At 55.6% G+C, this 16,471-nt stretch overlaps 2 protein-coding genes across 6 annotated transcripts in view; one reads left to right on the plus strand and one right to left on the minus strand.

Annotated features, from left to right (window-relative positions):
- The window catches only part of TMEM11 (transmembrane protein 11), a 175,669-nt gene that overhangs the window by 50,020 nt on the left and 109,178 nt on the right, over window positions 1-16,471 (plus strand). The window lies entirely within an intron of this gene.
- Window positions 2,426-16,471, minus strand: part of MAP2K3 (mitogen-activated protein kinase kinase 3) — a 31,493-nt gene continuing 17,447 nt past the window's right edge. For all 5 annotated transcript variants that reach the window (XM_050763929.1, XM_050763930.1, XM_050763932.1 and 2 more), the window contains exons 6-12: window positions 15,653-15,769; window positions 14,678-14,729; window positions 13,349-13,476; window positions 12,774-12,851; window positions 5,386-5,525; window positions 4,116-4,161; window positions 2,426-3,505 (exon numbers count right to left, since the gene is read on the minus strand). In XM_050763929.1, coding sequence (XP_050619886.1) covers window positions 3,422-3,505; window positions 4,116-4,161; window positions 5,386-5,525; window positions 12,774-12,851; window positions 13,349-13,476; window positions 14,678-14,729; window positions 15,653-15,769 — 645 coding nt within the window. In that variant the 3' untranslated portion in view covers window positions 2,426-3,421. The remainder of the gene's footprint in view (window positions 3,506-4,115; window positions 4,162-5,385; window positions 5,526-12,773; window positions 12,852-13,348; window positions 13,477-14,677; window positions 14,730-15,652; window positions 15,770-16,471) is intronic.

Raw genomic sequence — 16,471 nt, forward strand, 5'->3', positions numbered from 1 at the left:
TTGGATTACAGACGTGCGCCGCCACGCCGGTCTAATTTTTGTATTTTTTTTTAAGTAGAGACGCAGTTTCACCATCTTGGCCAGGCTGGTCTCGAACTCCCGACCTCAGGTGATCCACCTACCTTGGCCTCCCAAAGTGCTGGATTACAGGCGTGAGCCAACACGCCCGGCCTGTCTGCTGCATTTTTAATGCTGCCTGATGAGGAGGCTCTCACGGCTGTAATTGAACAGAAAGTCCACACGCCTCTGCCATCTCCGGGTCCAGAGACTCATTAATCCCGGGCCTGGAAGAGGCGCCTGCCCGGACCCTGCTGCCTGACAGGAAATGCGGGCGAAATGCGGGCGTCCGGCCTCGGGGGAGGGGGGGCCCGGCCGCTCCCCATCCCCATTCCCCTACTTCAGGGCCAGGGAACAGGGGAGAGGGGCCCTGCCGCTTGAGACCTCCACGGAGGCCCTGGGTAGTATAAACTGTCAAGGGCCTGGGCTTCGTAAATGTTAGTGAACTGTACACTGGCTTCCCCACTCTGATGGCTGGACGCGCTCTGTAAAAGCCAAAGTGTCCCATAAATGGCAAGGGAACTGGAAACGACTGGGGCTGCAGTCGTGCGTGGAGGCTCCTGCTCTCTATGAAGGGCTGAGGCGTCCAGCCAGGCCTGCGAGCCGCGAGCTGCGCGGTGAGCTGCTGGGCGCTGGGTAACCTCAGGGGCGCGCACGGTAAATCGCTAGGCTTTGGGTCTGCTTCTCTCTGCAGGCTGCAGAGTCCCCAGAAGCCCCGAGGGCCGGGCCTGGGAGTGCACACGGGTAGGACAGCCACGGAGGCCGAGAACTGGGCTGACGCGTGGCAAGCCCGCGGCCTCCAGCCGCGCCGAGGACACACGAGGACGCGGACCGGCGCTCGGGGCCGGGCGGGGCTCCAGGGCACGCTGTTGAAGCCGAGCTCTATCGCCCCCTGGCGGCTACAGGAGACGGAACCTGGGGCCGCGCCCCACCAAGGGATTCATTCCCTTCCTCTCCCCTTCCCTCCCTCCCTCATTCATTCTTTCATGTGTTCATTCAGCAGAAGCCGAGCGCTCCCTCGGTGTCGGCAGCATTCTCAGTGCTGACGACACAACAGTGACAAATCAGGTCTCGGCCTGGATAACCCAGGATAATGAGCCAGACTGGCGGGGCCTGGTGGGTGGAGGCTATTTGAGCCAGGGTGGTCCTGGAAGACGTCGCTGAGGAGGTGACATGGGAGACCCGGATGGGATTGTGGGGAGCCAGTCACAGGAAGACGGGGGAGGGGGTGTTCTACGCAGAGTGGACAGTCAGTGCAAAGGTCCTGGGGTGAGAACAAGTCTTCACAATTGAAGGATGGAGGGAGGGAGACAACAGCTCCCAGGAATTATTAGCCCCTGTGCCAGGGAAGGGTTAGAGGGCAGAAACCTGACCCAGACTGGGACTGGAGGACAGGAGGAGTGCGGCAGGACAAGGGTGAGACAGACCCCATGGGGACCCTCCTCCTGGGAACACACCCTAAGCTTCCTCAGAGGACCACAGAGGCCCTGCTCCCAGACCTTGAGCCATAGTGCGCTGAGTCCCTCATGCCTGCCCTGACCTGAGCCGTCACACCCACCCTCCTGGCGTGGGGATGAATCCGACTCCTTCCCAGCTGGTTAGAGCCAGTCCTGGGACTTTGGGGTACCCTGGGCACGGTGTGCTGAGCTCTTGGAGTCCCTGGGTCCTGACTGGTCCCCATGAGGGGGTGAACCTGAGACTGATGAACAGCCAAGGTGGACGCAAATCCTTCAGGGCATCAGCTGAACTTTGACCCCAACGGTACCTGCTTATGTGAGCAAATTCGCTGCTGCCCCAGCCATGCTGCCAGTGTCACAGGGCCAGACTGCAAGGGCACCTTCATCAGGCTGCCCCCACTCCCCTCGGAGCCTTCTGTGGAGCCCACCACCTGTCCCCAAGTCTGTTTTTCTCTTATAAGCTGTGTGGCTTTGGGCAAGTGATGTCAGCTCTCTGGGTCTGTTTTCCCATCTGTAAACTGGAGGTCACGTAACCTCCATGAGGTCACCGTGTCCAGCCCAGGCACAGTGTCCGGGGTGCTCGCCGCTCTGTGCACCTGGCTGTCATCACTACTCCAGGACAGTGGGATGGGTGGCCGCCACCAGCGGGCTGGGCCTGTGTGTTCGCTGCTCTGTCCAGCATCAGTACAGGGCCTGGTGCCTGGATGATCACAGCATGTTACCTCGTCACAGCCCTCTGGGGGCCTCTGTGTCCTCAGATATAGAAGGGCCTGATGGGTCGGCAACCCTCCCTCCCCTAAGCACGACACCCTGGCCCTGGCCCAGAGGCAAGGGTCCCTCGAGGGGCCACAACCTTCCCCAAGTAAGAGGGGGGCTCGCAGGTGTCATACGGAGTCTCACACAACCTTTAATCCTTTTCTTTTTTTTTTTTTAATTAAAACAGCAACCAGGTAACTGCCCCAACCCATCAGGGAAAGGACCCGGGATGGGCAGTCGTTTTTTCAAAAAAATATATTTTCTTTTTTTAAAAACAACACCAAAGCAAACCCATAGCCCCCGCTGAGCCAGTCCTCAGGGAGAGTGGGCGGGAAGGCTCCCCCTGCACTTCTCTGAGCAGAGATCTTGGGCCCCTCCCACTGGACCCCAGCCTGAGCAGAGGGCGAGGCTGATACCCTAGGGGGTGGGGGAGAAGCGATCAGATCCAAACCATGCAAGAAAAACAAGCCAAACCCATAAAGCAAAAGAAAAAATCAACAGAGGATAAATTAAAAAAAAACGAAAAGGTGAATGACACCGATTAGGGTGGCAGGCAGGACTGGGTGACCCAGTGTGCCCCGCAGAGGCCCCGTTCGCCAGTGCCAGCGGAAGGCCTTGGGCGGCTCATGGCATCTCCCTCATGGGAGTCTTGGGGGATTCACACAGCTCATCCCCTCTTGTGTATCCCGCACCAAAGCCGGGATAGAGGTGTGGCCACCCTGGGCCAAAGTGTGCAAAGTCCATTCAGTCAAGAGATTAAAAAAATATACAACTTGGCTGGCATCCACGCTGGGCAAGGCAGTGGCCCATTCACCCAGGCACCAGCGGCCTGCTGTGCAAGGGGCAGCAGCATCCACAGGGGGCATCCAGGCCCCCTCAGTCCAGGATCTCAGCAGCTGGAGACGGGTCCTTGGAGCAGCAGGGAGAGGCACTGGTGGGGCCGACAAGGGCCTGGCTGGCAGCCCTGATGGTCTGCTTCTTTGGCACTTGGGACAAATGGCTCGCTGCAGAGTCAGGTGGGAGCAGGCCCCTTGGTTCCTCCCAGGTGCCCTGGGCCAGGATGGCAGTAGCTTATGGTGTGGGTGAGCACTGCCCCCGCAGATGGGGCTGTGGGGCTCTGGAGGGCCAGAGTGGGGTCCGAGGCCCAGCCCCTATGAGTCTTCACCCAGGATCTCCTTCACGAAGGCAGCGATGTCTGTCTTCTTGGTTTTGTGCAAGGTGAAGAAGGGGTGCTCCTGGGGGTGACAGAAGGCACAGTCACCATGGAGGGGGTAGCGGGAGGGGGAGGTGGCCACTCCTCCCCAACCAGCCCCAGCCCAAGTGTTCCTCCTGACTGGCAAAATCCTACTCATCCTTCTAGGACCTCCACCCCCAGGAGGCCCTCCATGACAGTCACGATGGCATTTGTGGCTCCTCCTCAGCTCTCTTGTGGTCACTCTCCAGCCACACTGACCTCCCTTTTCCCCGACACGTCAGGCCTCTGCCCATGCTGGACCTTCTGCTTGGGACAGCCTCTCCGTCAGCAGATAACCCTTATTCATCCTTCCAGGCTCAGTTCAAATGGTCCCTCCTCCATGAAGCCTTCCCTGATGCCACCCTTGGCCCCTCTGCCCCATTCTGTCACACACTGCCTGTGTATCCTTCCCAGGGCCTGGCATGCAGGAAGGAGGGAGGAGGGAGCCAGGCATGCAGGAGCAAACAAATGACCGAGCACCTAAAGGAGTGAACACAGGGCCAGCCGGAGGAGCTACCCATCTGTGTGCAGGACGTAGCCCTCTGCCCAGAGCCCCACTCAGCCCCAGCCAGCCCCGAAGAGCAAGGCAGGCACCTCCCGCCCATACTCACCATCAGCTCCAGGTAGCTCATACGCTCTGCGGGGTTCTTCCTCAGGCTAGGAGAGAAGAGTGCAGCTGTGGCCAGGCGGGCAGGGAGGAAGGAAGCCCAGCCCCCTAGGGCCAGCCAAGCCACTCTGGGATTGCCCCAGGCCTGGCAGCAGGGGACACGTGCACCCAGGGAAGAAGGGACAGGAGTGTCCAGGGCTTCTCCCAGGGTGGAGGGGCATTCATAGGGGCAAACTAGAGACTCGCAGCAAGTTTCTCTGGCTCTTGGGGTCCTGGTTTTCTTGTCTCCATAGTGACCTAGGAATTTCCATATCAACACCAAAATGGGACTGCAATGTTCTGCCTAACAAGCATATACTCGGTATCCTCAGTCAGGAGAGAAAACTCCTTATCATGGGTTCTGGGAGAGGTTAGTCTCCAGTTAAAGGGGTCAGACTGCCCAGGGACACTGCTGGGCTCCTCTGTTGCTGATTATGGTCAACAACAAAAGTGCTGGGACCATGGGTGTGAGCCACCGCACCCGGCCGCTTCTTCCTTACCCATTTCTTGCTCTGTTTAATTATGGTCAGAGAAGTTGGTCTATATGACTTTGCCTTCTTCCTTAGTCCCTCTGTAACCTCAAACATGATTTTTTTTTAAGAGAGAATCTCGCTCTGTCGCCCATGCTGGAGTGCAGTCGCATGATCTCGGCTCAGGCTCACTGCAACCTCTGGCTCCTGGGTTCAAGCGATTCTCGTGCTTCAGCCTCCTGAGTAGCTGGGATTACAGGCGTACACCACCATGCCTGGCTAATTTTTCTATTTTTAGTAGAGACAGAGTTTCCCCATGTTGATCAGGCTGGTCTCCAACTCCTGACCTTGTAATCCGCCCGCCTCAGCCTCCCAAAGTGCTGGGATTACAGGCATGAGCCACCGCACCCAGCCTCTCAAACATGATTTTTATAAGGCTCCTGTGGGGCATTCTTTAATTTGGTACAAAGTTCTAGATATCAGTAAAAGCAAACTTGTTTTTTGTGTTCAAATCTTCCATACACTTTGTTCTCTTTTCAGTCTGTCTGATTTGTCCACTTCTGGAAGAACTATATTAAAATCTCCCACCAGGACCATCGTTTTGTCAAATGCGCCTCATGCTCCAGCTGTTTCTGCCTTACATATTTCGATGCCATGTCATCTGGGGGGTTATTTGCAAAAACAAAAAGGAACAGGGCCCAGGAAGGTGCAGGGATCTGGCCAGGGAGGGGCAGTGACAGGTGCTCAGCAGCATCCAAGACTCACCACTGAGCAGTGAAGTCCACAAACTCGGGGGAGAAACGGTCGGCTGGGAGCTGGGGGGACGGCTCCTCCACCACCTGCTTCAGCTGCTGGAACGGGGTCCCCCAGGACTCGTAAGGGAACCGCAGGATGGCCATCTCAATCTGCAGTGGTGACATGGGGGGTCAGAGGCCCTGGCCCCAGATACACCCACGCTCTGCACCCAGGAGCCAGGGTTGGGGGCTCCCACCCATCCTGGTCCCGGAGCCAGGCCTCAAAGCTGCACAGCTCATCTCCCTATCACAGCCCAGCAGGACAAAGGCAAGAAAGCTCTTAGCTCCTCCCACCCAGCCAGCAGGACCCAGCTCAGGAAGCAGATCAGGCCGACGCCGGGACTGGTGGGACCATCACTGGGTTTTCAGACAACCTGAATTCTGAAGATTTTACAAAACAATGCAGGTTCCAGCTGCTCTGGAGAAATCTGAGGAGGTGGCAACCTCGGGCCGCAGCCTCGTGAGCCAGGTGGGCAGGTCCCAGGTGGTCACAGCCATTCCCCGCCCTAACATCTGACCATCTCAGACTTCAGCATCTGCTGTCATTTATTTGGGCTGCTGTTTTCACAGAGGAGGCACACGGGAAATGCTACACACACACACACACACACACACACACACACACACACAGCTGTCCCCAAGGCCACAGACAGACTGTGAGACCATAAGGTTGCTTCGCCTCTGCACCCGTGAGCCTGCAGCCTCATCTTCTGCAGGGCCCCGGCAGTTTCCCTCCTAGACAAGTGGCCTGTGTGGCCACATGTGCCCTGCTGGATCCGGATTTCCTGTGGGTGACATCGGGCCGGTGGGTCTCTGTACTCGCTGCAAGCTCCCAGCCCTGTGTCCTCCCTGTGGTTGGCAAGAAGTCATCATGGAAGAGACGGACTAGCTAGGACTAGTCTGGGCTCCAGTCATGACGACTGGATGGAAAAAACAAGTCATGTCAGCCCTGGTTCCAGCCTGGAAGGACAGAGAATTCCGAGGCTCCAGCACAAGGGCCCTCGCTGATGGCCGTCCTCACCATGATGAATGGAAGAGACCTCAGCACAAACGCTTGGCACTGGCAACTGGAGCCTGGACAGGACCCTAAGGACTGTGCTGAGAACGTGCCTCCCATCAAGCTAGAGGCCCTTTCCAGCTCGGACACAAACATACTCACACAGGCAGGGCCCACTGTGTGTGTGTGCGTGTGTACACGTGTGTTCACAGGACAAAACCGTACCGATTTGGGGGGCTTTTCTCTTAGAATTTTCACTGACTGCAATATGTAAAGCAAGGACCCCACATAAGCTGCAGGAGAAGGGCCAGTGGCCATGAGAGTTATAATTAGAAAACCAGAAGTGTCCAAATCCTCAACCTCGTACTCCTTTATTTTTTCTAAAGAGCTCAAAAATACCTGGGCGCGGTGGCTCACGACTGTAATCCCAGCACTTTGGGAGGCTGAGGCAGGCAAATCACAAGGTCAGGAGTTCGAGACCAGCCTGGCCAACATGGTGAAACCCCGTCTCTACTAAAAATACAAAAAATTAGCCGGGCATAGTGGAGGGCACCTGTAATCTCAGCTACTCTGGAGGCTGAGGCAGGAGAATAGCTTGAACCTGGGATGTGGAGGTTGCAGTGAGCCGAGATTACTCCACTGCACTCCAGCCTGGGCGACAGAACAAGACTCTGTCTCAAAAAAAGCTCAAAAAATGAAAAACAACCAAAATAGCCTCTGGGCACAAAGATGTGCCATATGGTGTTATCTGCCAGGAAATGTTTAGAAGCAGCCTGAATGTCCAGCACCAGGGGCCGGCCCCACTGTGGGGGCGGAGACCCAGCCAGGACCGCAGTCACACCCCTGTGACTCCCCAGCGACAACACTAACAGGCCAGCACCCAGTCAGCACTCGCTCCTGGCCAAGGGCCATCCCTGGTATGACCCCTGTCTGTTCTGGGTGATTCTCACTGGCATCCTGAGGCTTGTGCAGTGAGTGGGAAAAAGCCAATGCCAAGAGAGTGCTGGGGCCCTTGCAGGATGGGGTGAGGCTGAGACCAGGGTCCCACCCAGGGTGACTCTCCCGACTCTGTTTCACCAGTCACTTCCCCAGGATGGCCAAGAATTTCAAATGGAAGGAAAACATCAGGAACGAGGGAAACATCCCACATCAGCAGACAGGGTGAGTGAATGGTGGCAGATGCTTATGGAGTCTTTGGAAGAGATACATACAGGAGTCTATTACAATTTAGAGAAATTGGCCAGGTGCGGTGGCTCACACCTGTAATCCAAGCACTTTGGGAGGCCGAGGCGGGCAGATCACATGAGGTCGGGGGTTCAAGACCAGCCTGACCAACATGGAGAAACCCCGTCTCTACTAAAAATACAAAATTAGCCAGATGTGGTGGCGCACGCCTGTAATCCCAGCTACTTGGGAGGCTGAGTGAGGCAGGAGAATCACTTGAACCTGGGAGGCAGAGGTTGTGGTGAGCTGAGATTGCACCATTGCACCCCAGCCTGGGCAACAAGAGCAAAACTACGTCTGAGAAAAAAAAAAAAAAAAAACAGAGAGAGAGAAAAATATGAACAATATATAATGCTATAAAATAAAAATTAAAAAGGTTTTTAAAAAGAAGCATTACGAGGCTGGGCACAGTGGCTCACACCTGTAATCCCAGCACTTCAGGAGGCTAAGGTGGGTGGATCAGAGTCAGGAGTTTGAGACCCGCCTGGCCAACATGGTGAAACCCCATCTCTACTAAATATACAAAAATGAGCCGGGCATGGTGGCACACGCCTGTAGTCCCAGCTACTCGGGAGCCTGAGGCAGGAGAATAACTTGAACCCAGGAGGCGGAGGTTGCAGTAAGCCAAGATCACACCACTGCACTCCAGTGTGGGCGACAGAGCGAGACACTGTTTCAACAACAACAACAAAAAGAAGCATTACATATTGTTCATATTTCTCTAAATTATAATAAAATGTATTATAATGCACAATATTGGCACCGAAATGGGGTAAGAGGTGTCTCTAGGTAGCTAACTACAGTCATTTTCCCCTTACTTTGCCTCTGTATTTTTATGTTAGGTTTCCACCACTTTTGTAACTTGTGGGAGAAAAACCTAACCCATGCCCAAAGAGGCCACCTTCACCTCCACCTCCCTGTGTGCGCCTGCCGATCCTCCATCAAGCCGGGAGCATTCCCTGTCCTTGAACCTGAGCTGGCCTGTGACTTGCTGACCAAACAAGGAGGCAGAAGTGATGCTGTGCCAGTTCTAGGCCTAGCACTTCAGAGGACTTCCTTTTGGATGCCAGCCATCATGAAAGAACTCCAACTCTGCTGACACTGCCATGCTCTGACGCCCAGGGAGCAGGCCAAGGTGAGTAAGTCACATGGAGAGGCCAGGCGGAGGAGGCCCATGTTTGTGAGGTCGTGTTGGGACTTTCAGCCCAGCCCAGCCCAGCCCAGCCATGACCCCAGCCAGTGCCAGGTACAGCAGAAGAGCCATCCAGCTGAGCCCAGCCACAATGGTGGAAACATGAGAAATAAGAAACTGCCATTGGTTTGGGTCAGTAGGTTCTGGGGTGGTTTGCTATGCAATATTTGATAACTGAAATGTACACTTAGCACACACTTGTCCAAGTTCCATCAGCTACATCAGAAGGCCAATAGCCATGGTTGGCCCAATAATGATGATGGACAGATGGAAGGGAGACAGAGAGGTGGGGAAGGGACATAAGGGTGTGTGTATGTGTGAGGTGGTCATGAGCGGGGTCTCTAATATCCAACCAGTTCTGTGCAGTCTAAATACAGCAAGAACTTGTCCTTTGCATCTAACCTAGGACTTGGAAAACTATTATTGCAGATACAGCACCTGCCTTCAGGCTGAATATTCCTCTCCACCTCAAAAAAAAAAAAGTTTAATTGAAAAATTACATGTCACCAATTAACGAAAATTGAAGGTATGGCCCAGTCCCACCTCTCTGACAAAATTATTTTGACTTTGAGTCTTTCCCAGTCACTGTCTACAGATACACTGTTTATAAAGTTACAGCCACAGGCCAGGCGCAGTGGCTCAAGGCTGGGCATGGTGACTCATGCCTGTAATCCCAACACTTCGGGAGGCCGAAGTGGGTGGATCACCTGAGGTCAGGAGTCGGAGACCAGCCTGGCCAACATGGTGAAACCCTGTCTCTACTAAAAATACAAAAATTAGCTGGGCGTGGTGGCAGGCACCTGTAATCCCAGCTATTCGAGAGGCTGAGGCAAGAGAATTGCTTGAACCTGGGAGGCGGAGGTTGCAGTGAGCTGAGATTGCGCCATTGCACTCTAGCCTGGTCAACAGAGTGAGACTCCCTCAAAAAATAAAAAAATAATAAAAAAAAAGGCCAGGCGTAGTGGCTCATGCCTGTAATCCTAACACTTTGGGAGGCAGAGGCAAGCAGATCACCTGAGGTCAGGAGTTTGAGACCAGCCTGGCCCACATGGCGAAACCCCATCTCTTCTAGAAATACAAAAATTTGCCAGGTGTGGTGGCTCACGCCTATAATCCCAGCTACTGGGGAGGCTGAGGCAGGAGAATTGCCTGAACTTGAGAGGTGGAGGTTGCAATGAGCTGAGATCGTGCCATTGCACTCCAGGCTGGGCGACAGAGTGAGACTCTGTCTCAAAAAAAAAAAAAAAAAAAAAAAGCAGGGCATGGTGGCACAAGCCTGTAATCCCAGTTACTTGGGAGGCTGAGACAGGAGAATCACTTGAACCTAGGAGGCAGAGGTTGCAGTGAGCCGAGATTGTCCCATTGCACTCCAGCCTGGGCAACAAAATGAGACTCCATCTCAAACAAATAAAAATAAAAAATAAATAAAGTTCCAACCACATGATGATAATAACGATGGTAGCAGCAACACCAATAAAACCCACAACACCCGCGTCAACTCTCTACCCACCAGACACTTCTCTTCCCTCGCTCCCAACCCTCCCTCCCTCTCCTCTGACCTGGGCCACCCAGGCACACAGCAGGCACAGCCCCACCTCAGGGCCTTTGCACCTGTACCCCCTGGTCTACCCTGCCCTCAGGTCAGCAGGGTGCCCTCTTTGCAGAGGCCTCCACATCTGCAACAGTGGCCTTCCACCTGTCCCCAGGGCCACACCCACCTGCCCCACTCTTCTCCACCCCTGTGGCATCAACAGAAATTTATTTGGTCTTTGTTCCTGGCACAGAGCTCCTAAAACCCTTGGAATTTCCTGAGTGACAGGAGCGGCTTTGTTATCCACAAGAAGCTTGAGTTTATGCTAATGAGGTGACTCAGGGTGAGGCCCCTAGACAGTCTCAGGACCCGGCTGCTGCCCAGAAAACCCAGCTAATTATACAGGGTGGGAACTCTCAGCATCACCCGCCAACTGACACTGAGAGGAGGGGGCTGCAGACTGTGCTCTATAAAAACTTTCAGTGGGTGCGGTAGCTTGTGCCTATAATCCCAGCACTTTGGGAGGCCAAGGTGGGCAGATTGCTTGAGCCCAGGATTTCAAGACCAGCCTGGGCAACATAGTGAGACTCCTCTACAAAACATTTAAAAAATTAGCTGGGCGTGGGGGCACACACCTGTAGTTCCAGCTACCTGGGAGACTGAGGTGGGGGGATGGCTTGAGCCTGGGAGTTCAAGGCTGCAGTGAGCTGCGATCGCACCACTGCACTCCAGCCTGAGCAACAGAGTGAGACCCTCTCTCAAAAATAACTTCTCCATGTGAGGCCGGGCGCGGTGGCTCATGCCTGTAATCCCGGCACTTTGGGAGGCTGAGGAAGGCAGATCACTTGAGGTCAGGAGTTCGAGACCAGCCTGGCCAACATGGCAAAACCCCACCTTCACTAAAAATTAGCTGGGCATGGTGGTGCCTGTAATCCCAGCGACTCGGGAGGTTGAGGCACAAGAATTGCTTGAACCCAGGAGGCAGAGGTTACAGTGAGCTGAGACTGTGCCACTGCACTCCAGCCTGGGCGACAGAGTGAGACTCTGTGTCAAAAACAACAATAAAACTCCATGAGCTTGAGGAGCCTGTAGGTTGGGCAAGCACAGGGAGGTACCAGGAGGGTGCCAGGCCCTGAGAGGGCATGGCAGCTCTGTACCCCACACTCACACCCCTCCCCCCATGAGTCTCTTCCACCTGGCTGGTCCTGAGTTATATCCTTTCTGATAAACCAGTAAACACAAGTAAAGTGTTTTCGTGAGTTTTGTGAGCCATTATCAAACCTTAGGAGAGGGTCGTGGGAAACCCCAATTTGTAGCGGGTCAGTCCAGTAGTATGGGAGACCCGCTACTTTCAAGTGGTGTGTGATGTTAGGGGCAGTCTGGTGGGAGAGAGCCCTTAACATGTGAGGTCTGTGCGAACTCCAGGTAGCATGAGAACCGAACAGAACTGCAGGACACTGGGCGGGTGTCTGGAGAATCTGAGAATGGGTTGTAGTGTTGGAAAACACCCCGCTACTGCTTCTCACCACATCTTACTGATTTCCTCTGATGGCCTCATCCCCAACACCAAATAGTCAAAGGGACTGGGGACAAGCAGGAATGTCCTGGGCCAGGCTTCCCTGGGCAGGGAAGGAGCTGATGCCCAGAAAACTCCATTGGTCCCAAGCCACGCAGCTGGCAAAGGCCACCAGCCTGAGCCCTACCTGCTGATGGCATCGTCCTTCCACGCATCTCCTGCACAACTTCCTAGCCCTGGCTGGGGGACACACCCTGGTGGTCTTCCCATCCTTCCAATCCACTATCTACATGGGAGTCAGAGCAGGCTCACCCACACCTTGACCTGAGCCCCGACACAGAAGGCATGGGGTTTTGCCAGGCAATTCCAGAAGCAATGGCTCTGGGCCCATCCCTACACCTGGACTTCTGCCGCATCTGCTCTCACCCTACCCAAGCCAGGGATGCCTTTGGCCTCCACAGGCCCAGGATTGAGAGTCCACCCACCCTTCCTACCACTCCACAGCAAGGTACCAGCACGCCACTGGCAACAAACCTTCTGCTATGAAATATTTCTGAAAAGATCTTCACCATCTTGCTTTTGCACGATTTACATACCAGGAACTCACATAATTTGGGATTGGCTGTGATTTCTCAGCAAGCACCAAGAACTCCAGAGAAAGCCCTGTGGCCACCACATCACAAAGCGCCCAGGACTTCATGATGAGTGACCCTGACCCTAGGACGTTCCCCTAAATCGATGGTAATTTCTGATGGCATGTTTTCTTCTCAGATTTTGAAGCGAATACTTCTTTCCAGAGCCTAAACTATTTGAGGAGTCACCCAAAAGCTCAGGGCCCCAGGCACAGCTCCACCCACCCCACCTGACCACCAAGGGCAGGCCCTGGCCCCACACAGTACCATGGTAATGCCCAGGCTCCAGACGTCGGACTTGACATTGTAGCCCTTCTGGTTCAGCTCCGGGTTGATCCTCTCAGGCTGCAGGAGGGAACAGTGAGGCGTGAACACCCGCCCCAGGTAAGCTCCGATGGCTAGGCCTTGCCTCCCAATCCCCAAACTGAGCGCTCAGCTTAGCCCACCTGCCCATGTGACCGGGGAGAAAACTGAGGCTAGGAGGGCCTGGGTCATGCTTAGAAGGCCCAAACCTTGCCTCGGGCTGCCCCTACCTGGGAGCAGACCCCTAAGGCCCTCCTGACAATGAGGGCGGGGCAGGACCGGCACAGCCCACCACGGTCCTCCGGGGAGGTTGTTCATGCAGCTTATCACCTAACTGGGGCGCTGTGGGGGTCAGTTAACAACAGGGTACAGAAGGGCTGCCCCTGGGCAGCCAGACACAGGTGGCCCCACTATGGTAGGAAACGCAGTGTGGGGAGGCTCTGCCCGACGGGTAGAGGGCATGGCCGGGGTGGCTGATTTGGGCAGATCTCTCCCCGCCCCATCCTCTCCTGAGCCTGGGGGGCTTGGGGACCACTCACGGCCATGTAGGGCTTGCAGCCGGCATCCATTGTCTTGGCCACAGAGTCCACCAAGTAACCACTGATGCCGAAGTCACACATCTTCACATGGCCCTCCTTGTTGATAAGGACATTGGAGGGCTTCACATCTGCCAGGAAAGGACATGCCTCAGCCACGTCTGTAGAGCATGACTGGAGGCAGGTGCCATGCTCTGCATAGCTGTGTCCCCCTCCCTCGCCCCAGACCCCTCCTGTGCCCCCTCCCATGCCCCAGTGGGCAGGTTCCACCAGGGTCCCAAGGGTCGGACCAGGGAACTGAGGCTGCAAGAGGTGTCGGGCTAGCTGACAGTCATACTTGGTCCTCAGGGAATAGCCAGGACGTGCCCAGCCCAGCCAAGCCACTGCAAAGAAGGCAGGACTCCAGGTGCTTTGCTTGGGGGCGCCGCGCCTGCATCCGCCCTCCAGACGTGAGGTGCAGTGAGAGCCTGGCTTGTGTGGGTGCTCCCAGAGGGCAGCAGGATCAATTAAAGCCTGGGAGGCAGGATCTGTGTGTTTGGACATGGAGTCCCCACAGACCAGCATGGGAGACCAGCCTAGCAGGGATTCTCCATGCAAATGCGCACAGGACACTCGCATCCGCGTGCCCTCCATGGGGATGTGTGTAAAGATGGAAATGCACATAAAAAGGACCAGAAGGTTCCGTGCCAAACGCCAACCACAGTGACCTGGAGGTGGAGGCTGGGATGGGCACCCAGTGGTCAATGGGAACTAAGCCTAATTCATTTTTTGAAAAGCCGTAAATCTGGAAAAATAGACTTGTGCTCAGCAGCAAAAAGGAACAAACCGACACCACACCAGACCCGGGTGGGTCCAGAAACATCAAGCTAGTGAGGCTGATGTTCCAGAAAGGGCGAAACCAACCCACCATGGGAAAACCAGACTTGTGGCTGCCTTAGGCACATGAGGGATGGCAGAGAAGGGGCCCAAGAGAACATTTTGGGCTGGGGTAAGGGAATTATCCTGCATCTTGCAGGGAGGTGGTTGCATGGGTGTGAACGTGATTATACGTACTCTGTGCTGGAATTTCACGATTTGTAAACTACACGTTAGAACAGAACCCGGTCCACCTTTCTCAGGACAAAGGTAAAACTAGTCCTTGCTTCGAACACCAGCAAACATGAGGGGAGGCAGCTGCAGGGCTGCAGGTGGAAAGCGGCTGGGACCCCACTGGGCACGTCACAACTTATCACCTCTCTGAGCCTCAGTTGCTCATAGGGAGACGTCTACCCGCCTTGGCCTGGGATCCCTCCCACTGGCTGCACCGTGCCTGGGTGGCTGCCGGGTACTGACCTCTGTGGATCACCGACAGCTTGCTGTGCAGATGCTCCAGAGCCCGCACAATCTGGCGGTGGGGTGGGGAGGAGGGAAGAGACAGGACTCTGTTATTGCTGGTCATGTCAACAACGACAGCTGTAAGACCCCATCCATGTCCACCTGTCTCCTGCTCCCGCTGCACAGGCTAGGCACCTCCTCACCCCAGCCTCCTGCCCTGTCCTGGCATTTGCCTCAGCATCCTAACAATCCCTGTGTGGACACACTCAGCCTCCTGCCTCCTCTCACCCTCCCAGGCTCACCTCCCAGGGAGCCATCATCATCACTGCCTGCCAGGCTCTTCTTGGGTAAAAGCCAGCTCTTGGCAGCCTTCCTGTCCCATCTTCCCTCCCGTGGCAGAGCCAGTATTCTAGCAGCTTGGAGCCATTTCCCTTGGGAAGGCTGGGTGGGGAGCCTGAGGCAAGCATATATTGTAAATGTTTCCAGATGCAGTGAGGATTGAACCAGTGTCACTAGTTCTATTTTCCTTTTTCCTTTGGCTACTGGGATGCTCAAGCCCAGTGTTGCTGCCCTCCCTCAAGGACTTTTGAGACTCAAAAAGCACACATTTTGGATGCTAACCTTTCCCTCAACTTAGCTTGTACCTCTGTGAGCTGCCCCGGGGCATTTTCAGTATGATGCTGTTGTAAATACTAAATTCCTTTTTTTAAAAAAAATGGTCTGGAACTCAAGAGTTGGAATCAATGGCTCAGACACCTGGATCTGCCAAATCTGTGGGGCTCCAGGAGCCCCAGGAGCTGAGGTCTCCTAAGCGTGAAGGCTCTGGTGTGGGGTGGAGGAGAAGGGCCTATGCAGGGCAGCTGCCCAGGCTCAGGGGGCACACTGATGCCCAGCTCTGCCCAAGACACCAGTATCTGGCAGGCTCCATGCCTGCTGGAAGGGCTGGGCCTCTGCCTATGCACCTGGGACCCCCAGCGCACCCAGGCCACTCACAGACACAGCAATCTCCCCGAGGATGTCCTCTGGAATTGTCATGTTTTTATCCAGCACCTTCCGGTAGAACTTGTCCAGGGATGTGTCCATGAGCTCCATGCAGATCCACACGTCTCCCTGTGGGTGACACCCAGAGCTCAGCCAGGCTGCCGGGCTGCCTGTGTCGGCACCACCTACACTGCCTGCCCCAGCACCAGCCCCAGCCCCCTCCTCAATGTGTGCCCACCCACTCAGCCACAGTTCACCGGGCTCCCACCCACCCCCCACTTGCCCGCTTCTCCCCACCCTCCACTTGCCCACGTCTCCCCACCCTCCAGCTCTGCCTGCACTGCCAGGTTCGGGTGCCAGCCTCCTCCATCTAATCCCTAATTCCAGGTGTCTCCAGGGAGGAGGGGGATTAGCACAGAGCCTCACTGGGTCCCTCCACCAGAGCCTCAGGATGCATCCGCACCAGCTCCACGGCAACAGCCGGCCCTGTGGACCGACAGACACCTTCATGCCCGCTGACCCTGGCAGATGGCTCCCTGCCTGCAAGGACCAGCTCCCTCTTCCCCAGTGAACTCCTGAGGACCCTCCTGACAGGAAAGTTAGGAGATGCGCAGGGGGCACCCACAGGCTGTAGGGGCCCCATTGGCTAGGAGCTGGCACAGGGGATGCTGAGCTCTTCATGAGTGAAGAGTGAGGCCAGGTGAGGCAGCCCTGACCTTGCCCGATTGCTGGACTCAGATGCCCTGACCTTGCCACAGCTCCTTGAGGGGCAAGTGACCAGTATGAGCCCAGCATCGCCCAGGCTCCCAGGCTCCCTGCTCACCCACACCC

The sequence above is a fragment of the Macaca thibetana genome, chromosome 16 (assembly GCF_024542745.1).
Source record: "Macaca thibetana thibetana isolate TM-01 chromosome 16, ASM2454274v1, whole genome shotgun sequence".
NCBI lineage: Eukaryota > Metazoa > Chordata > Mammalia > Primates > Cercopithecidae > Macaca > Macaca thibetana.